Source organism: Hippoglossus stenolepis, chromosome 16 (genome assembly GCF_022539355.2).
Source record: "Hippoglossus stenolepis isolate QCI-W04-F060 chromosome 16, HSTE1.2, whole genome shotgun sequence".
NCBI lineage: Eukaryota > Metazoa > Chordata > Actinopteri > Pleuronectiformes > Pleuronectidae > Hippoglossus > Hippoglossus stenolepis.
This window is the reverse complement of record NC_061498.1, coordinates 510,932-533,431: the sequence shown is the minus strand read 5'-3', so window position 1 is coordinate 533,431 and position 22,500 is coordinate 510,932. Positions and strand designations below refer to the sequence as shown.

At 41.3% G+C, this 22,500-nt stretch overlaps 2 protein-coding genes across 2 annotated transcripts in view; both read left to right on the top strand.

The window, feature by feature from the left end:
* rapgefl1 (Rap guanine nucleotide exchange factor (GEF)-like 1) overlaps positions 1–11,939 on the top strand; it is a 22,889-nt gene extending 10,950 nt beyond the window's left edge. The window contains exons 3-16 of the mRNA XM_035180595.2: positions 1,141–1,219; positions 2,471–2,654; positions 3,013–3,110; positions 3,484–3,596; positions 4,045–4,212; positions 4,319–4,416; positions 4,626–4,748; positions 5,012–5,190; positions 5,414–5,504; positions 5,732–5,782; positions 5,927–6,014; positions 6,356–6,420; positions 6,861–6,915; positions 7,056–11,939. Of these exons, the coding sequence (XP_035036486.1) occupies positions 1,141–1,219; positions 2,471–2,654; positions 3,013–3,110; positions 3,484–3,596; positions 4,045–4,212; positions 4,319–4,416; positions 4,626–4,748; positions 5,012–5,190; positions 5,414–5,504; positions 5,732–5,782; positions 5,927–6,014; positions 6,356–6,420; positions 6,861–6,915; positions 7,056–7,180 (1,517 nt within the window). The 3' untranslated portion in view covers positions 7,181–11,939. The remainder of the gene's footprint in view (positions 1–1,140; positions 1,220–2,470; positions 2,655–3,012; positions 3,111–3,483; positions 3,597–4,044; positions 4,213–4,318; positions 4,417–4,625; positions 4,749–5,011; positions 5,191–5,413; positions 5,505–5,731; positions 5,783–5,926; positions 6,015–6,355; positions 6,421–6,860; positions 6,916–7,055) is intronic.
* A 4,365-nt stretch (positions 11,940–16,304) lies between these two features.
* LOC118123290 (nucleoside diphosphate kinase A) lies at positions 16,305–19,549 on the top strand. Its single transcript, XM_035180623.2, has 5 exons — positions 16,305–16,445; positions 17,714–17,846; positions 18,251–18,352; positions 18,759–18,871; positions 19,295–19,549. The coding sequence occupies exons 2-5, from the start codon at positions 17,730–17,732 to the stop codon at positions 19,410–19,412; spliced, it is 450 nt and encodes a 149-aa protein (XP_035036514.1). The 5' UTR covers positions 16,305–16,445; positions 17,714–17,729; the 3' UTR covers positions 19,413–19,549.
* Positions 19,550–22,500: the final 2,951 nt, after the last annotated feature.

Below are 22,500 nucleotides of genomic sequence, written 5' to 3'. Positions count from 1 at the left end.
CTCTGTGGTGCAGGTGGAGGGGTGAACCCCCAACTGTCCCCTCACAGAGTTCTGTGATAGGTGCACTGTATGAATGTGTGTGTGATCAAGAAAAGCTGCTTTATAAATACAAACCGACGACATCATGTCTGATGTCATCGACAAGAAACCTTCAGAGATCAGATTCTGCAGAAGTGTAGAATCTTCATTTCTTTCATTTTCCTTCAGTGTCACAGACCCAGTGTCTGTTCATCACTGAGGTCACTGCAAACAGGAAGTGGTCACTGCAAACAGGAAGTGGTCACAGTCACTTCAGCTGCTTTTATTCTAAAGGACAGGAGCTGAACAATCTGTGAATATATATATATATATATATATTATATATAAAAACAGTATTTACTGGGATCGATGACGTTTATTACTTGATACATCAACACATACATTTCTCTCTCTTGTTTCTTCTTTTCACACTTTATCCTCTGACTGTTGGCAACGTGGTCTCTATGGTAACTGCCTTCAGCGAGGCGGACCCCCGACAGGACACACCCACTGCAGCATCCATCTCATATACACACATTTACTCCTGAAGTTATTATATGTATATACATATACATTTATATATATATATATATATATATATATATATACATATACATATATATATGTGTATATATGTGTAGACACACTTGTGTTTTAAATGTCAGATTTGATACAAACCTTCACTTTCGTGGTCAAACGTGACGTTTTGTTGTTGTCATGACGTCTCAGGAACAAACGCTCACCTGCACTCAAACATGACGTGATTAGATTTTGTGGATATACCCAGAATGCATTTCAACGCTGACAGAAAGACGTCGTCAGAGGTTGAAACATTAACAATAAGAAACCGAAGCAACTTCAGGTCTCATTGTCCCAACATGTGTTGAATAGCTGACAATATTAATAGGACTTAAAATGTTTTAAATATATATATACACAAGAGCGTGAGGACGTTATACTCTGTCACATTTACAGTTGTGACGTCTGGTGGTTTCTGCAGCAGAGTGATTTTTTTAAATCTTTTTCGTTAAAATCCTTTCACGTGTTTGACTTTGTGGTTGAATTATGTTTGTATGAAACTGGACTCGTTCATAACTGACGTCCGTCTCTGTGTCTCTGTAGAAACTCTGCTGGATGACTTCATGTTGACACATCCCATCTTCCTGACAGCCGACAGGCTCCAGCAAGTTCTGCTGCAGCAGTATCCTTCTCACACACACACACACACACACACACACACACACACACACACACACACACACACACACACACACACACACACACACACACACACACACACACGTACATGCATAATCACCCTGACAGAATGTGCTCACGGCGCTGAGTTAAGGTGCAGATGTCCAATTGTCCTCGTGTGTGTGACTGACAGCTGAACTCTTCATTTAACTCACTTTGATCAGTGATAGTTTTTATCAGTTTGGTTTGTTTCACTCAACATGTTCGGTGCAAAAATCTACTTCTAACAGATTTTCATAAAATGTGCTGCTCCCCCCCGAGTCTCCCCTCTGGCGCCACCCTCAGGAGAATTATTTTATTTTTAGGTCCACTTATGGAAAATCAGGACGTGTTTTTTCTGAGGCCGTCACCTCAGTCAAAAATCAAGTTTGAACGAATTTGATGTGACACACTGATCTGTGACGGCTCCTCCACTGCCTCTGTTTGGTGGAAAGCTACTAGGTTAGCCCGCAGGTTATTAAAACTCATCCCTGTTGCTATGGTTACGCCTGGTGGAGTTTCCAGCCTCTGGATCAGAGACTTGTGTAAACTGGTCTCGTTTCAGTTTGAAAACTCTGGGTTTGTGTTTCAGTCTGAACAGAAACTGAGACTTTAGTAAACGATGACACGTTCTCTTCCTGATTGGTTCTCATCAGTCACATGACTCGACGACCAGCGGTGAACACAAAGCGTCGCTAACACTTCCTGTCAGTAACACTTCCTGTTTCTAACACTTCCTGTCAGTAACAGTTCCACCTCGTCGTCCCTGCTCCGACTCTTCACCTTCACTGCTCCTCCTTCAGAGGAGTTTCTGTTACTAAGCAACCAGAGGAGACCATCTACTTCCTGTTTACATCACATGACCTGTGGACGTGACCGGTCATGTGATGTGTTTTCAGGTGGATGGTGATGCTGGTATTATTGTTTGTATATTTTTATTTGTCACAGACGCTCGTCCATTCTGAACCTTTGATTCTTGTGAATCTAAATCTAAGCGTCTCTGTCACAGATGTTTTCTTGTCACAGATGTTTTCTTGTCACAGATGTTTTCTTGTCACAGATGTTTTCTTGTCACAGATGTTTTCTTGTTCACACTCGGTGAATCAGGTTCCGCAGCAAACTGAATTTTAATCGAACCAAACGTCTTCGTGTCGTCAGAGAAACGCTTGAGGCCAAAACAACAAGTGTGTGTCCTCCTTAACTCACATGTTCTCAGATTCACTCTGGAGGGGAGGGAGGGAGAGAGGGGGAGGAGAGGAGGGGAGACGGAGGGAGAGAGCGAGGGAGGGATGGACGCAGCCGAGAGGAAGCAGGCGGTGCTGAACATGGCGTTTAGATACCTGGACACGTACAGAGAACTGCTGCAGGAGGAGGGAGAGCGCAGCAACAACTTCCCCAAGGTAACACACGTACACAACACACGTACACATACACGTACACAACACAAACACTTACACACATACACAGCACATACACTTACACAACAAACACACACATACACACACATGCACAACACACACACACACACACATACACAGCACATACACTTACACACACATTAACACATGTACACACATCTTGCAAACTTTGTCTTCTCTATTTTAGTTTGAAAAATAAAATGTGTGTTGTATTGATTTTGTGTGTGTGTGTGTGTGTGTGTGTGTGTGTGTGTGTGTGTGTGTGTGTGTGTGTGTGTGTGTGTGTGTGTGTGTGTGTGTGTGTGTGTGTGTGTGTGTGTGTGTGTGTGTGTGTGTGTAGGAGCTGTACCTGTGTGCGGTTCAGGAGTTGACCCGTCATCCTGAGCTGGTGGAGGACGTCCTGAAGCTGCAGAGATGGGCCGAGATCTTACACTGCCCGTAAGACACGCATACACACACATTAACACACAACTGATACACACACACACACAGTGTATTTTTATATTTTCAATCTACATTTATCATACATGCTTCATGTAGTTATGATAATTACATAATGTCTATAAATTTTTATTTCTGTCTATTTCTTTATTATCAATATTTAGTTACGCCTCTTCGTTGGCGACACCTAGTGGCCGGTGACTTCATTCTCTGTCCTGAGGGATGAACTGATTAGAATTTAGGAGGTCAAAGGTCATTTAAAAAGGTCCTGGATGTAAAAAATGGAAACTCTGAACAGGTGTGTGTGTGTGTGTGTGTGTGTGTGTGTGTGTGTGTGTGTGTGTGTGTGTGTGTGTGTGTGTGTTTTCAGGTCAGTTGAGGAGAAGGAGAGCAGGAAGAAGCAGGTCCGTCCTCTGTTCAGACACTTCAGACGTATCGACGCCTGCCTGCAGCCGAGGGAGGCCTTCAGAGGCTCCGACGAGAGTACGACACACACACACACACACACACACACACACACACACACACAGACATAAAGCTGTCCAATCCGTAAACACATACACACAGTTGAAATGCAAACACACCTGCAGTCTGTGGTCGGGACATACAAATCACAAACTGCCTGACACACCCAGGACCACACACACACACACACACACACACACACACACACACACACACACACACACACACACACACACACACAGCATTGGAACACCATGTTCTGAGTGTAACTTCAACACGTCTGTTCACCTCTGTGATGTCACAGCCTCAACTCAGACGTCCACTGACAAATGAGGAAAAAAACAAGTTGACTGTTTGTCATTATTTTTTACCTGAAAAAGGATCTAAATAAGAAGCGAATAACTGCTGCTAAACTTATGAGGTTGTGACGTTTCTCTGACCCGAGGCTGTGATGTTGTGCGTCCAGTCTTCTGCAGGGTCTACACTCCGGATCACTCCTACGTCACCATCAGGAGCCGCCTGTCCTGTCGGGTCGGAGAGATTCTGGCTCTGGTGAGAGAGAAACTTCAGTACAGCGAAGATCAACCGGTTCTGCCCGGAAACCTCATCCTGGTGGCTGTCACGTCCGCCGGAGGTCAGGAGACGCACACACACGCACACGCACACACACGCACACGCACGCACACGCACAATATTGATCTGAGTGGTTGTTTTTAAATGCGCTGAATGTGTGTGTTCAGAGAAAGCCGTGTTTCGTCCCAGTGATGAAGCCGTGTTCACGACACTGGGAGTCAACACACACCTGTTCGCCTGCGAGGCCTCGGAACTGGAGTCACTGGTGAGGAGCCAGGGATGATTGATTGATTTTGGTTTTGTTGGATTGTCCGACTCATTTGTATTTTCTGATGACCACAAAAGAAATCTAATATTGTTTTTAATGTGTGTGTGTGTGTGTGTGTGTGTGTGTGTGTGTGTGTGTGTGTGTGTGTGTGTGTGTGTGTGTGTGTGTGTGTGTGTGTGTGTGTGTGTGTGTGTGTGTGTTATAAGCTTCCTCTTCCTGAGGAGATCCACTGGACGCCAGGTGACAGCAAACTCCACGACATGTCTGCAGAGGAAGTAGCCAATCAGCTGGTGGCGTTTGACTGGGAGCTCTTCAGCTGTGTGCACGAGGTCGGTCACATGGTTTCTGTCTCGGTCTCTAGTTTCAAGTCTTCTTCAAACAGCTGATGTTCATCTAGTGAATTATGATCATTTAGAGTCAAACAGACCATAAAGCACCAGATGTGTTGGGGGGGGGATACCACAGTGTGATTGACAGCTAGTACCGTCCACTGGGTGCAGGTGGCAGGTGTTGGTGGGCGTGTCCTCGAGCCATCGTGTCCTTCCTCTTTCAATCTGGTAAAAATCCAACAAACCGTCTTCTTCTTCTGCAGGTGGAGTTTGTGTGTTACGTATTTCATGGAGAGCAGTCGCGCTGGCGCCCCCTCAACCTGGAGCTGGTACTGCAGCGCTGCAGCGAGGTGCAGCACTGGGTCGCCACGGAGATCCTGCAGTGTCACTCGCTGCCGAAGAGGATCCAGCTGCTCCGCAAGTTCATCAAGATCGCAGCTCTGTGAGTCCAGATGTGACGTCTCCTGTTTGTTTTCAAAGGAAAACTGAATGAAAGACATTTATTAATAATTAGTGTTGATCATCACGTGAAGACGTCACTTTGCAGTTTCATTTTTAATCTTCGTGACATGTGATCATTTTGTTAATTGTCTGTTATGAACTGAACAGTAACCATGACAACAGAAACGCCCCGTCTGAACAGCTGCTTCCTGTGTGTGTTTCAGGTGTAAGCAGCATCAGGACTTGTTGTCGTTCCTCGCCGTCGTTCTGGGGCTGGACAACCCCGCCATCGGCAGACTACGACTCACCTGGGAGGTAACGTGCTCACCTGAAGTCAACAACAACAACACGTCAGAGGAAAGGATACAAGTATCAATAACAGTTTTTCAGTGACTGACATCTGTGTGTGTGTGTGTGTGTGTGTGTGTGTGTGTGTGTGTGTGTGTGTGTGTGTGTGTGTGTGTGTGTGTGTGTGTGTGTGTGTGTGTGTGTGTGTGTGTGTGTGTGTGTGTGTGTGTGTGTGTGTGTGTGTGTGTTTTCAGGGACTCCCGGGGAAGTTCAGGAAGCAGTTTCAGCAGTTTGAGAGCATTGCAGTGAGTTTTCAGTTGTCACATTCCAGAAATGTGTATCTATGTGTATGTATATCTATATATCTTTGTATATCTTTGTATATCTATAGATCTAAATATCTTTGTATATCTATAGATCTATATGCTGATTGTCTCCTCCTCCTTCAGGATCCCTCCAGGAACCATAAGTCGTACAGAGACCTGATCACCGGCCTCAGACCTCCTCTGATCCCGTTCACACCTCTGCTGCTTAAAGGTACGAACACATGAAGACACACGTCACATGACCACTCCCCTCCACTGGTCATGTGGTGTAAACAGGAAGTAGATGGTCCAGTTGCTTAGTTGTGGGGAGCAGCAGATGGAGACTGTATAAGAATTGATTCATATTTTAACGATGATTCTTTTATCTGCTGAGGAAAACGACCGATTCTATCATTTCATGTTTAACAATGTATCGTCGTTATGTTTACATGTTTTTTTGTTCACATAAAATTTGTGGATTTGGATCAAACAGCAGAATAGAAACGGTGAATTTCCGTCGCATCATGTTTTCTGCTGCTGTTAAATCGTCTCTGATTGTTTCCTTCTCGTCAGATCTGACGTTTCTTCACGAGAGCTGTAAAACGTTTCACGGTGAACTCGTCAACTTTGAGAAGATGGTGAGTGATGTCACTTCCTGTCAAATCTTTCACTGTGAAAACAAAGAGTTCCAATCACATTTGACTTTTCGTCTTTCTGTGAATTTTAACTGAGGCGAAGTTTTCGAGTCACAATCGAAACAGAGTTCTAACGATACGTTCGTTTGTTTTCTATTAATATCTCAGCGATGATAAAAACCTCGTCTGCAGTGACGAGGTTTACGAGGACGTTGTTGTTAATTTGCACATGAAGTAATTTTTTGTCCGTTAATATTTGGTGACAACATTTTTTTCACATTTATCGACAATTTTATACAAAAACTTTCATGAACCCGAGAGTAAAAAACATTTCAAGCATGAGAACTTTTCATGATTCAAGTTTTAAAGTAAGTTTGCCTGATTGTTTCCATGAGCTCTCACACTTCATCCTCCTCTTCCTCTTTTCTTTTCCTCGTCTTCAGCATAAAGTGGCAGAGATGGTGAGAATCATCAGACGCTACAGGAGCAGTCAGCTCGGTAACACACACACACACGCACACGCACACACTCGACATGTTTTTTCATATTGTCGAGCTTTGTCTCCCTCTGGTGGTGACACTGAGACGCTGCACCTCTGACTGACGTATGTTTTTTGGTTTTGTTTTGTTTCCTTGTAGCCATGGATACAGAGACGTCCCCCTCCCACCTGCAGACGAAAGCGTACATCCGTCAGCTGCAGGTGATCGATAACCAGAACCTGCTGTTTGACATGTCCTGCAAACTGGAGCCCAAAGACACATAAAGAGACGACGAGGACGTTTCACCAACATCGTGACAAACAAACTAAAAGAGTCACAATCTTCTCGTCATCAAAAAGAAAACTCCTCCCCCACGACGTCTTCTTCTGTTTCCTCGTTTTTCTTTTCTCCGGTCACTGAAAACCACGTCAACCTGAACCGAAACCTCTTCATGTGCAGTCAGAGCGATGATCCTCACGGGGAAACAGGAAGAGGAAGCCACCCACTCTTACTTCTGACCAATCAGACCTGAGGCGCTCTGACCTCCTGTTGATGATGTCGCCCCAAAGCATGCGACTAAAACCCAAACACTGGGTCTTACAGAGTGTTGCATTATGGGTCGTAGAGCTGCAGTGTAGGAGGGGTGAACGATTCCTTTATTGGCGACTGTTTTGAGCATCAACTAAAAGTATTTTCAAATATTTTCCTCTGAATTCAACTCTTCAAGTTTCCAACAAATTTTCACTCTTGTTTTTCAATGGTTACAAATTCAAGGTTTCAAATTTTTCAAACAATATTTATTCAACGTGCACAGATTCCGATCCTAAAATTCAGGGTAACAAAATTCCGATGAAACGAGCGGGATCGAACATGTGACGGTTGCAATAACAGGAAACACTCAGACTTGTCCAGAAGTAAAAATCTCCCAAAGAACGTTTCTGCAGAAACAGCGTTTTGAAATTTTGATGGTCCCACTTTTTAAACTAAAACATTTTCACATGATGCTCGTCTGGATTTAACGAATATTTAAAACTCTTTTTCAACCAATAACGGACACAGAGCAGCTCCAGTTGAACCTGGGATTGAACTCACGGCTCTGGTTCACGTCAGTGGTGTCGCTGACCTCGAGTGGCTCCTATCAGCCGCCATGTTTCACACAGAGCAGGCGGACACACGGTGCGTTCACTGTCGTGTCTGTGATGGACACACGGTGCGTTCACTGTCGTGTCTGTGATGGACACACGGTGCGTTCACTGTCGTGTCTGTGATGGACACACGGTGCGTTCACTGTCGTGTCTGTGATGGACACACGGTGCGTTCACTGTCGTGTCTGTGATGGACACACGGTGCGTTCACTGTCGTGTCTGTGATGGACACACGGTGCGTTCACTGTCGTGTCTGTGATGGACACACGGTGCGTTCACTGTCGTGTCTGTGATGGACACACGGTGCGTTCACTGTCGTGTCTGTGATGGACACACGGTGCGTTCATGGGCTCAGCGGACGGTCAGGATGTTGGACTTTCTTCGCTGGATGAGCGTGTAGATGCTGGTTTTCTACCAAACGTTGTTTCAGCCTTGAGACGTCGACTCTTCTGCTTTTTGTTTGGAGACTTTAACGATGGAAACGAACTTTAAACGTCTCCTGTGACGCTTATGATCAGTGTTTAAAGGACAATTCCACTGTTTTCATGTTTGAACTCGTTTCCTACAGATCAATGCTTCTCTGTTTTCAATCCACCGAACAAGTGGTTCAATCTTTCCTGTGGGTTTGTTCCTTCAGGCTCCAGAATCACCGACGGAGTCAAACGGGTTGAACTCACGGGGAAAAAAGTCAAATATTCTCTGACAATTTAAAGTCGTTTTTTGAAAAACTAAACAAAGGTTTTGTCTTTTGACAAAGTGAAAGTGGTCGTAAGATGATTGGACTGATGATGACGTGACAGCCAATCAGACGGGTTTACAGGATGACGTCACAGATAAATACAAACGTACGTACGAGTCGACAGGAAAACGTCTGGGATCCAGCGTCTGTCGCATCTCAACGACCAGTCGGCTTTTAAAGGAGAGACCCCACAGAGCTGCCCTCCCATTGGTCGATCCGATGGATGTGGGCGGGCGGAGGTGAAGAGGAAGTGAAGCTGGTTCTCGCGGCAACGAAGCACTTTTGCAGAACCTCAGGTTTAGAGACACAGAGGTTGTGTTTACTCTTGATTCAGTTGTGTTGATGTGTTTGTGCAGCTGATCTCACTTCAGTCATATTTACTATAATAATACAAGTTGTTGTTTCTATGATGTGATCGTTGCCAGAGTCTGAGTCCAGCTCCGACTTTATTTAACTTTGGTTTATGAGCCACAGATCGAAAAGAAAAAGAAAAGCAACATTTCGCAGATTTTAAAACTTATTTGGTAATAAGTTGTAATTTTATAACAATAATTTCGGATAAAGTTCATATTTTCAACAACACTGACTGTTCGAATAGAAATGAGACATTTTCGTTTTATCTCTAATTTAAGAATTTAAAGTCAAATTAACATTCACGTTAATTTCTTCTCTGTGAATGAAACTACTTTTTATTTGAATTTACCTGGAGCCTAAAGACTCGGCTCTGGCCGTCAGTGAGAACTCGGCTGTGTCTCAGTTCCGAGGTCACATCCAACGCGTCCTTTTGTCCCCGAGCGATAAAGGACGTTCCTCCTCAGACCAGACTCATTTCAGCTCCGCCTTCTTGGGCGAGCCCCAGTTTGGCCCCTGTAGAGTCTGAAGGATGTGGCCCCTAAACCTGGACGCAGCTTTTATCATCCTCCATCTGTACCATAACATCCTGTGAGTAGAAGCTCCGCGAGTCTGATCCCGTCCAGAAACGAGTCCACAGACGACGTTACAGCAGATCAGTGACGTTTGGTCTCAACAAATTAAAGTCACGCTTGGTTTAATTATTTTTACTTTGCTTTAAAACCAAGCTTTTATTTTGGTAGTTCCTCACCTGTGATGTCACTGTTGATTTCAAACCTCAGGACGGAAACAAACTGAAGTCGTCTGATTCTGGACGGGACACGAGCTGCAGCACTTCTCCTCTTCGACAAAACCTGATGTTGGACACAGAGCCTCAAACACTTTTGTTCTCAAAGTAAAACTCAGAATTCTCAAATTCAACAACAAAGAATTTCAGCTGAAACTCAAACGTCAACGAGCTCGAGTTCAAACGAGCTCGAGTTCAAACGAGCTCGAGTTCAAACGAGCTCGAGTTCAAACGAGCACCAACACACGTTCAAATCCTCGAACCAGCAGTAAAAGACGCAGACGATGTCTCAGTCACAGCGACTCGTTTGAGAAATAACGTGAAATCTGTTGCTTCTGATTTCATCGGAGAGAAACTCTGTGTTCGATATCAAAGTTGTGTCGAGGCGGAGACGTTTGGACACAAAGTGTGAAACCCAGCGAAGATGACATCATCACTAGTCTGCCGGTGGCTCTCAGGACCACTTCCTGGGTGTCGTGCGCGGGATTATGGATCCAACCAGACGGTTCTAATCTCAACGACCGAAACTAAACCGACAAACCCTCCGGCTTCTCGGGCCAATCACAGCCCTGCAATTCTGCTGGGATCCATAATTTCAGGAGGCGGGGCGGCCTCCTGGGTCGAGGCCGTCCGCTCTGTCGCCTGTACGAGAAAACACTGAAAAAATACTACGTGTATATATATTGCAACTCCTGTAAATAGGCAAATACTAACGAAGACTCTATTTTATGTATGAGGAGAGAGAGCAACGCTAACTCAAGGAGAAATATTTGATTTGGTGTTTTTTTATTTGTGTAAGAAGTGACGACAGAACGTAACATGAACTTTATGAACTTTATGAATTGTACAGCGACGTTTCTTCAGTTGTTCTGTTGTTTTCTATCTAAAGCTTGTTTCTGTTTGTTTTTGTACAGAAGTGGTTGTTTACAAATCTTAATTTCTGTTTACATTCGACAGACGACCTGATTGGAGCAGAGGTCTGGAGCAGATGTCGTATTATAAAATATTCTGGACTGGTACAGCATGTTATTAATATTATTATTATTGTTATTATTATTATTATTATTATTATTATTATTGAGGGCAAATCATATCTTAAGTTCCAGAAAATTAAGTTGAAATATTTTGAGAAGAAAGTTATAACTTAAAAGTTGTTATTTAATGAGTAAAATATACTATTAAAATAAAGTTTTAACTGAACTAGAAAAAAAAGGCAAATAATTTGAGAATAAGGTCACAACTTTACTTTTATTACAAAGTGATATTATATTATTGGTAATATTAAAATATATTATGTTTCTGTAAGAGTCATAATGTTTCTACAAATTAATCATTTTGAGAAAATTGTTATTTTATCAGGAAAAAGTTTCAGGATGTATTTTGACTTCATAGAGAAATTTTATTATTTTTTAGAGGCGAGGTTTGTTCTACGTGAAACTATTAGATTTTTACGAAGAAATCAAGTTATTTTTACAGAGTGAAGCTGCAGTTTTGTAAAAAAGAAAGTTGCCATATGAGAGAAAAGTAAAAATGTTCAGTATTAAATGATAATGACCCAAATTTGTATTCAAATTTAAATATTATACTCATAAAATTTCTGATTGTCCATCTTACACTCGTAAAGTGAAACAATTTATTCTTAGTCTTGTGTTTGTCGTTTATAATTAAATAATATTACGACTTTTCTTCTAAAACTAAAACCTCATGTTGAAAAAATTACTTTTCCCTAATTTCATGAGTAAAAAAACTGTACTCATTACATTAGTTCTATTAATGCACTTTAAAGTATTGTGTTTGTTCCATGTCTGGAAATTCTGAATAAATAAAGATTTTAAAATATTGATGCCAGGTTCAACATTTAGTAAAACAAATGTCATCATTTAAACTTGAAAGTCATTGAAAGAGGAAAGTTGACATGTTGATGAAGATGGATCGATGGGAGACTTCTTGGTGAAGCTGAAGTCCGACCTCTGCTCCTCTGCTCTCACTACTGACACGGAAATAAAACCTATGGACAATAACTGAGTCACTGGTTTGATTTTCTCCGACACTTTTGAAAAGAGAAAGAATCAGAGTAAAAACAAAGAAGTTGTCCCGAGAGACGTGGAGAATAAAAGATTGTTTCACTGTCAATAAAGATGGACGACAGGACGGCTCCAAGAAATGAAGCTGGAACATCTAGATGGCCCCCTGGTGGCTGGCTGCAGTATATGTCCAAAACTGTTTGCTTTAATGTTCGGAACTGAGCTCATCTCTGAGTTCACGTTAGTTTTATATCGAACCTGAAAGAAACCTTGAGCAATTCATGTTTTTATCACTGTTAGCATGACAACAAACGTCTGGTGCATGTCTATTGGTCGTCTGTAAGTGAAGAGGAGGGACTTGTGAGTCAAGAAAGTGAAGCCACTGAGGAAGTGTCTGAAACCTGTGTTCTGTGTAGTGACCAGCAGGGGGCGACTCCCCTGGTAGTTTCTATAGAAGTCTATAGAAAGTGACTTCTCACTTTATAACGTCAGGAAACATTCAGGAGTTTCTGTCTCAGTCTCTAGTTTCAAGTCTTCTTCAAACAGCTGATGTTCATTTAGTGAATTATGATCATTTAGAGTCAAACAGACCATAAAGCACCGGAGGGGGAGGGGGGGGATACCACAGTGTGATTGACAGCTAGTACTGTCCAATGGGTGCAGGTGAAGGTGTAGGTGGGCGTGTCATCGAGTTCTCAGTCAGGCTCCACCCCCCTCTCCTCCAGATATGGTCCCTTCTGGTTTAAAAAGATGTAAATTGATGAACTAGTTACTTTTACAGTCGTGACACAGAAACATTTCTAAAGAACTCTCCACTTTCTCTTGGCTCTTGGGTCTGTAGCGCCCCCTTCAGGGCTGAAGATCAAAGACTGAAGGATCTTTGGTATATTTTCATGTCATGCTTCTCTCCTGGTTTCATTCAGCTATATTTAGTCAGATTTCTATAGTTTGCATAGTAACTAGAATAATTTGGCCTCCTCAGTAGATACCATGAGTGTGTGTGGGGTTATGTTCGTGCACATTCTGCTGCTGGAGACGTGATTAAAACACACGTTAGTTTCATCAGATTTGTCTGACGTTGTGTTTGGAGCTGGTAACATTAGAGGCCTCACAGCTGTGTTTCTGCAGCTTCCTGCGCTCCAAGTGCACGGCAACATAAGATGGGTGTACGTCTGGAGTGTGTGCGTAAGCAGCAGGAGCGTGTTTTAATTTCAGCTGATCGGGTCCGTTCATCCCCTCAGGACGCCAGCGTGGAGCAGCATCAACCCCCCGAGACAACAGACGCTTTCCATCCCTGATTAGGACAAGGTTTATATTTAGGGCCAAAATTTGGGGGAAGGGTGAAGGTTGGAGTTTCAGATTAGAGACGGAAACAGTGGAGAGTGTGTGTGTGTGTGTGTGTGTGTGTGTGTGTGTGTGTGTGTGTGTGTGTGTGTGTGTGTGTGTGTGTGTGTGTGTGTGGTGAGTGTGTTATATAACCGGTGCATGAACACACTTATATAAAGTTTCACACCTGTTACTGATTCAAATCCTAAAGAAAAAATACATCTGACATCAGTGGAAAATTCACCTGAAGAATAAACATTGTATAATATCTTGTTATAGATTGTTTATAACAATGAGTTCAGCTCTTTACCTTCAGTCGGGTCATTAAACGATCTGTAGAAATATCTATTTTGTCCTTATTTGCTCATTGGATGATTTTTAAAATGTTTATTAACCAGTGAATGTAGAGGACATGTTCCTGATGTGTTCCTGACGTGTTCCTGACATGTTCCTGACATGTTCCTGACGTGTTCCTGACATGTTCCTGACGTGTTCCTGACATGTTCCTGACGTGTTCCTGACATGTTCCTGACATGTTCCTGACATGTTCCTGACGTGTTCCTGACATGTTCCTGACATGTTCCTGACATGTTCCTGACATGTTCCTGACATGTTCCTGACGTGTTCCCGACGTGTTCCCCACGTGTTCCCGACGTGTTCCCCACGTGTTCCCGACATGTTCCTGACATGTTCCTGAAATGTTCCTGACATGTTCCTGACGTGTTCCCGACGTGTTCCTGACATGTTCCTGACATGTTCCTGACATGTTTCTGAAATGTTTCTGAAATGTTCCTGACGTGTTCCTGACGTGTTCCCGACGTGTTCCTGACATGTTCCTGACATGTTTCTGAAATGTTTCTGAAATGTTCCTGACGTGTTCCTGACGTGTTCCTGACATGTTCCTGACATGTTTCTGAAATGTTTCTGACATGTTCCTGGCGTGTTCCTGACATGTTCCTGACATGTTCCCGGCGTGTTCCTGACGTGTTCCTGACGTGTTCCTGACATGTTCCTGACGTGTTCCTGACATGTTCCTGACGTGTTCCTGACATGTTCCTGAAATGTTCCTGACATGTTCCCGACGTGTTCCTGACATGTTCCTGACGTGTTCCTGACATGTTCCTGACGTGTTCCTGACATGTTCCTGACGTGTTCCTGACATGTTCCTGACATGTTCCTGACATGTTTCTGAAATGTTTCTGAAATGTTCCTGACGTGTTCCTGACATGTTCCTGACATGTTCCCGACGTGTTCCTGACATGTTCCTGACGTGTTCCTGACATGTTCCTGACGTGTTCCTGACATGTTCCTGACATGTTCCTGACATGTTCCTGACATGTTCCTGACGTGTTCCTGACGTGTTCCTGACATGTTCCTGACATGTTCCTGACATATTCCCGACATGTTCCTGACGTGTTCCTGACATGTTCTGACGTGTTCCCAACGTGTTCCCAACGTGTTCCCAACGTGTTCCCGACATGTTCCCGACATGTTCCTGAAATGTTCCTGACATGTTCCTGAAATGTTCCTGACATGTTCCTGACGTGTTCCCGACGTGTTCCTGACATGTTCCTGACATGTTCCTGAAATGTTCCTGACATGTTCCTGACGTGTTCCTGATATTTTCCTGACGTGTTCCTGACGTGTTCCTGACGTGTTCCCGACATGTTCCCGACGTGTTCCCGACGTGTTCCCGACATGTTCCCGACGTGTTCCTGACATGTTCCCCACATGTTCCCGACATGTTCCCGACATGTTCCTGACGTGTTCCTGACGTGTTCCTGATATGTTCCCGACGTGTTCCTGACATGTTCCTGACGTGTTCCTGACGTGTTCCTGAAATGTTCCTGACGTGTTCCTGACATGTTCCTGACGTGTTCCTGACATGTTCCTGAAATGTTCCTGACATATTCCCCCACATGTTCCTGACGTGTTCCTGACGTGTTCCTGACATGTTCCCGACGTGTTCCTGACATGTTCCTGACATGTTCCTGAAATGTTCCTGACATATTCCCCCACATGTTCCTGACATGTTCCTGACGTGTTCCTGACGTTTTCCCGACGTGTTCCTGACGGTTTTGACCTTTTGACCTTTGGACAGTGTGACTGACGCTGCAGGTCGGTGGACAGCTGATCCCTCGGTGACTGAAGCAGCAGCTGAGACTCTGCTGACGTGAAACACACACAACATGTGTGTGTTTCACATGCACACTCACGTGCACGTTTCGGAAATAAACCTCCATCATGTCAACAGCTCCTCAGTTTAAACTTACTGACTCTGAACCACAGATCGTAATTTAACATACTCCACCTGCCAACTCAATAAAGTGAAGGCAAAACTATCTGGATCGCCCCCTGGTGTCTGGCTGCAGTATAGCTCATGAACCTCCTCCATGTTAGCTGATGGGATGTGGACCAAAAGTTTGTAAAGATGTTTCTGTCGTTTCAGCTCGTTCTCATCTCACTGATGTTTGTTCAAGTGTTTCTGATCCGTTTGGTTTTATTAGTTATTTGATGATATAAAAACATGACTGACAGCTGACAACTGACTCCTTATTGGTGGAGAGGGTGTATGGGCGGGACCTTTATACCACGATCACTACTGCTCAGACTCTGACTGTAAATGACATCATCACCACAAGGTGGCAGCGTTTGTATCCGAGATGTTTTAGCTTCATTTTTGTTTGATGTGAGTAAATGGAGACGTGTCGTCTTCAACTAAAGTTCTGTGTTTGTATGCATTTATATATTATTTAATTATTATTAGTATTTAATATTTATACATATTCAACAAACCAAACTGAAGAGTTAAATTAAACCTGATTCTTACATTAATTGAATAAAACAACAGGATTATTGTTTTCATTATTTTAGGTTTTTGTACGAGTGAACTCTGACAAACACAAAAAGTTAGATTTACGTTCAAAAAAGAAAGTTATGAAATATAAATTAGGACATTTTTCAAAGCGAGTCAGAAACATTTAAAAAAACTGAAACTAGATCCAAACACACACACACACACCCCCACACCCCCACACACACACACACCCACCCCCACACACACACCCACCCACAGTAAACCCTTTAAATAGAGCTCCACTCCAGTTGCTCGGCCTCGGTTTTCGTTCGTATCCCACCGTCGGCAAAACAAGTTCTCCTCAACTCCCAGAACCCGAGGTAGATATAAACACACACACACACACACACACACACACACACACACACACACACACACACACACACACACACACACACTGAACTCTGAGCTGCTCAATGTTCGAACGTTCTTCAGTTAAAGATGCAGTAACACGTGAGTTCAGTGTTTTTAATGTGACGTCTTTAAACATGTTTTTAACATTTCACTTCATGCAGTTGATTTGTCACTGTGAAGTTTAATTCTTTTGTCTGTGCATGTGCTGTCGTGCACGTGTTCCTGCAGTGACATGTTGGACCGCTGCAGACAGACAGTTGTGTGTGTGTGTGTGTGTGTGTGTGTGTGTGTGTGTGTGTGTGTGTGTGTGTGTGTGTGTGTGTGTGTGTGTGTGAGCTCAGAATTTAATCATGAGAAAAAACGTTCACAGATGAATTTTAGTTGTAACATTCACAATATTCCAAACTTGAATTATTCATCAAAATACAGCAAAGTGAACTAAGTTGAGCTCAGTGTGTTGATGCAGCATGTGGCCGTGCACTGACCCCTCAGGGCCACCGTACATGGGGCCGATTTTAGGCCTCTGCGCTCGTTGGTGATTGATTTTGATAAATCTACATGTGACTTGGAATCAGTGATGGAAACATCATCGACGCCTCTGAGGGTCGAAGATGATCTGCTCCTCTCAGCTGGATTCCAGCCAGAGGCCCTATGAACACCCACAGTAAAATTAGCACCACGTGCACCACGTGCACGCCCAGGCTTTGTCCTGAGTTACGAGCAGGTGTTGGGTCGGAGTTAATTTCCTGACTCATGTTCACTTCTTCAGCAGAATGAGGATATTTGATATTGTCTAGTGAAGAGGATTTGAAATGTGAAGCTGCAGAAATGAGCAGAACAGTCGGGGATTTATTGATTTAAATAGATATTATATATAATGATTTTCAGTATTAACTTCCTCTATAACCATTTCATTTCAACTTCCTTTTTACAAATGTATTTTTATTTGGATTCAAAAAGTTTTTAACTTCATAACCATGAATAAACAGCCCCTGGTTCTATAATCTATTCATTCCTTTAATCGGTAAATAATAAAGAGTAAATCATTTCTTTCTCTGTGTGAATTTAAAAAGCTGAAAAGTTTGTTTGGTGACAAACGACTGAGCTGAATTAAGATCGTTATCATTTCATCAGCTGTTTTGAACTTGACAACTCATTTTTCCACAGCTCTGTGACATCATCGCCGTCACCTTTGTTTGCTTGTGTCTGATTTTCGGTGTTTTTGTGTCTTTAGCCTCTTCAGCAGAAACATGGAACGTACTTTCATCGCCGTGAAGCCCGATGGCGTCCAGAGGGGACTGTGTGGCGAGATCATCAAGCGCTTCGAGCAGAGGGGCTTCAAGTTGGTGGCGGCCAAATTCATGCAGGTAACACATTTCAAACATCACAACTTTACTTTTCAAAATTTCGAGTTCCAAATTTCTTTGTGAAATCATCGTCTCTGAGAATCAGATCTGTCTGTTTGAACCTCGACTGTGTGTGTGAGTGTGTGTGTGGGGGTGACAGGTGTTGAGTTGTTGAATGTTGCAGCTTCAGTGAAGGACACACACTTGTGTCACAGTGTCATTATTCACAGCTGTGTGGTGTGTGTGTGTGTGTGTGTGTGTGTGTGTGTGTGTGTGTGTGTGTGTGTGTGTGTGTTGTGTGGTTTAATAATACTCCACATGCATAGTAACGTGACACCAGAGGACGACAGGTTTTATGTGAGAGGGAACAGATCAAAGGAATCAAAGAGTTGAGATCTTGATGGATTTGAATGTTGTGACTTCAGGCGTCTGAGGATCACATGAAGAAGCATTACCTGGATCTGAAGGACACGCCCTTCTACGCTGGACTCTGCAAATACATGTCCTCTGGACCCGTCTTCGCCATGGTAACATACATGTCTCACACACACACACACACACACTCACACTCTGACACAGATCACATGACCTAACAGGCGACTGGGATCAGATTGTTTTCAGACTCTTTTCATATTCACGTTGTTTCTTCACTTTTCTGATGTTTTATGTGAGAAAATAAAAACCACCATCTCTGAGGCTCCGCCCACACTGACACCTTTTAGTTTGAAAGCCTCACTATCAATCTACATCCTGTTTACATGGTTATGGTCATGTGATGTAAACAGGAAGCAGATTTGTGTTCACAATGTTTTTATATCATCAAATAACAATTAAATTAATTAATTAGAGCAAAACTCATCATTGTGATATTTAGCTGATAAACCGACCAATCAGCTTCCACCGTGACACGATAGGTGTGTTGATGTGTTTCAGGTGTGGGAGGGGCAGAACATTGTGAAGCTGGCCAGGATGATGCTGGGAGAGACCAACCCAGCTGACTCCAAACCAGGAAGCATCCGAGGAGACCTGTGCATCAACATCGGCAGGTCAGTAACACACACACACACACACACACACACACACACACACACAATATTGATACAACAAACAGAATTATGACTTGTGAAACAACTCAAATGTCCAGACCCTTGAGATAATGTATATTATGATTTAGCGCTATACAAATAAAGTTGAATTAAATTGAATTTAAGTTATAAAGTTAATAATTCTAATTTACGACGGAAGTCAAAGCTTCAACTTTGTGAGTTTGGATTTTCTTCAATAAAATATGATATTAAATCAATATTTTATATTATATCTATATTTGAAACTATATGTAAATGTTTACGTCCAGTTTTTGATTTTATTTATGATAATTGTGAGTTTTAAAACATGTATAAGTCTGTTCATTATATTTTTTAAATATTCGATTTAAATGTTGTATTTAAATTGTCGTCCTGTTTCCTCAGGAACATCATCCACGGCAGCGACACGGTGGAAAACGCCAAGACGGAGGTCGGCCTGTGGTTCAAGGCCGAGGAGTTCGTGGCCTACACGCCCTGCGCCCAGGCCTTCCTGTACGAGTAACTGACCAATCAGCAACAAGGCACTCAACTGGACCCGCCCCCTCACACGCGCCCCCTGCAGTTGATCCTCTGACTTGGTTTCTGCTCATCAATGTGAAACATGTTGCGCTTTAATAAAGTCTCATGTTAACAATAAAACGTGTTTGTCGTTTAAAGGTATGAAATAATATATAACTTCATAAAATATGACAATTCATGACTTTCACTTTATACTTTAAACTATACACGACACTATACTTACACTTTATCACTGGATCTTTAGACAAACTATATATACTTTAATAATATTTATTATTTCATATACTATCAAACTTTTGGACTGACGATACCAGTACATTCTATGATGGTGAGAAACGATACAATTACATTTTTATAACATATTTTAATAAGACAGATATTATAAAACTGTTAAAAAATTTTTAGGGTTAGTATATATATATATATATATAGACATGTTTAAGATATAATACACTGACTTTCTATTGAAAAACAGACATTTTTATGAATTATTACACTGTGGAATTATTAGGACATATATACTGTATACTTTACAATAGTAGAACATTTTATACGACTTACAATACTAAGACATTTACTTAACTTACTTATTACATGACTAAATATTCTCTTAAACTGAAGACATTTGTTTTTACTTATTGTTCCACATATTTCAGTAGTTCGCCTCATCGGACGAGAAACAGCACAAACTTACATCTTAATACACATTTTCCCAGATATATATATTTATAAATGTATATAAATTCATATATTTATATGAACAATATAAACACAAACAGATCTTTAAAAAGTATATAAAAAATCTTTCAAAAGGTGCTTCCCCTGTTTTTACCAAAAACTAAAAGATTAATAATTAACTATAATTTAACAAAGAATCAACAAAATGACAAATAACTTAAAGTTCAATATTTTCTTTTTATTTCGTAGAAAATGTCTCAAGTCATTTATTTTACATCTACATGTCAGAATTTCTTCTTTCTTCACAATCATGCTGCCAAACAAATCTCACAATGTTTTAAAAAAAGCTTCAGGAAAGTTAACATCAGTACATAACTACATTTTTACATTTACACCATATAGATTGAATTCTATATATTCTTTGTAACATGTGTGTGTGTTGCGCTCAGTAAACGTCATAAACACGTGAACAACACGGACATTAACAGGTTTTCATTAACCTCTGCACGCTGTAAAAAATCTGTTTGTCTCTGTTTTCTTTTGACTCATTTCTACAGATTTATCTGTTAATGCAAGAAAACACCGAACAAAAATGATTTTAAAATCAGTTCTAGGACAGAAACACCCGAAGGTGCGTTCACGTGGGTCTGTGGTTCGAGGCCTGATCACCATGAAACTAGGTTTTAAAAAGCTTCAGTCAAACCGACACTTTCATTCAAATCTTCATTTTGTCTGGTTTTTCCTCGACAGTCGCTCAATCACTTCAAAACTCACAAACATTTTATAAAACTCATTAAATCCTGCAGCGTTCACACGAAACATCGGAAACTTCCTCGCTACTTTTCTCTTTATAGAAAATCTATTGCAAACAGCAGGAACAACGTCTTCACCAGAGTCACAGACGATTCGTCAAAATCATTACAAACTTTATCAAACATGTGAATTTCATCTATATTTAGCACCATAATACAAAAAATACACTTATAGACGTTAGCGGAAACTCACTACAAACACGGACGATACTGTAAAAAACTGCTGATCCTTTAAAGAGATTTTCACCAGGAGCCGAAGACATTCTCTTAGTGCTGCACATGGATCAGATCAGATCTTATTAAATCAGATCAGAAGTCTTATATGTGGTACAGAAGCACATTTCCATGAGAAAACGATGCTTAAAAACTAAAGAAAGTACAAACACAAGACATTAGTTTCATAATATGAGATGAAAAAATATGTAACATGTAATATATTTGAAATTATTAGTAAAAATTCTCTCTTATATTGTCATATTTTATATAATTAAAATAGTCTGTATAATGCTCTATATATTTTCACATTACTTTTATACTTGTGTCAGAAATGGGCGTCCATATCTTCCAACGAGATGAAAACAGTAAGAATTCGAGTTAATTATGGATCATTGATTATTATTTATGTTTTACATAATTCTTTATCAAATTGAATCACATTTGATTTATTTGATCATTGTGAGTTTCAGCTCCGAGCGTCAGCGACACAGAAGAATCTGATGAAACATTTGTTTTATTCTCTTCTTTTTGTGAATCTGCAGCTCGATGACAATATGAACAAAATCATATCGGTTCTATTCATTAGTTATTAAACTTCTTTTTAAATGTATTTTTATGTTAGAATGTGAAAACGTTTTCGTACAATTCTCTTTTAATCAAATGTACAAATACAAACAATGTTCTAGAAATTATCTCCATTATATAGTTTTTTTACCAAATGATGACAAATATTAAATGTTTATGAAGTATGAAAAGTTAGTAATTGAAGATGTTATTTCAACTTTTTGAACTAATATGACAAAATAAAAACACTGGTGTCGCCCTCTGCTGGTCAGAGGTGGTTCTGCAACAGAATATGTTCTCTTTTCTTCTCACTGCTGCAGATTAAACGAAGAACTGAATTATTGAATTAACGAATGTTTGAGCATTAAAAAGCCTGGGTATATATTTTTTAAATAATAAATATATAAATAAAATCAAGTTATGTAACTTTGTCTCTGTCACAGTCTGAAGATGCAGGAGATTTAAATTTTGATTATTTGGTGAAATTACTTCATTTAAATTTAATTCAACACAAAAAGTGAATTCTATCGGAACATGTGTCAAAAACAGTAAAAGTTAACGTTAACATTCAAGTTTCATTTAAGTTGGACACAAATTCTCAGTCTGAACCTTGTTTTTAATAATTATCCGTATTTTCCTGACTTAAATAAAAAATTATTCTAATATCATTTTACAGTTTAAGTATAAAACATCTATCACACGATTCTGTAACACGACCGACGTTGGGTTAAACTCTCGTTTGTTGGACACACACACACACACACACACACACACACACACACACACACACACACACACACA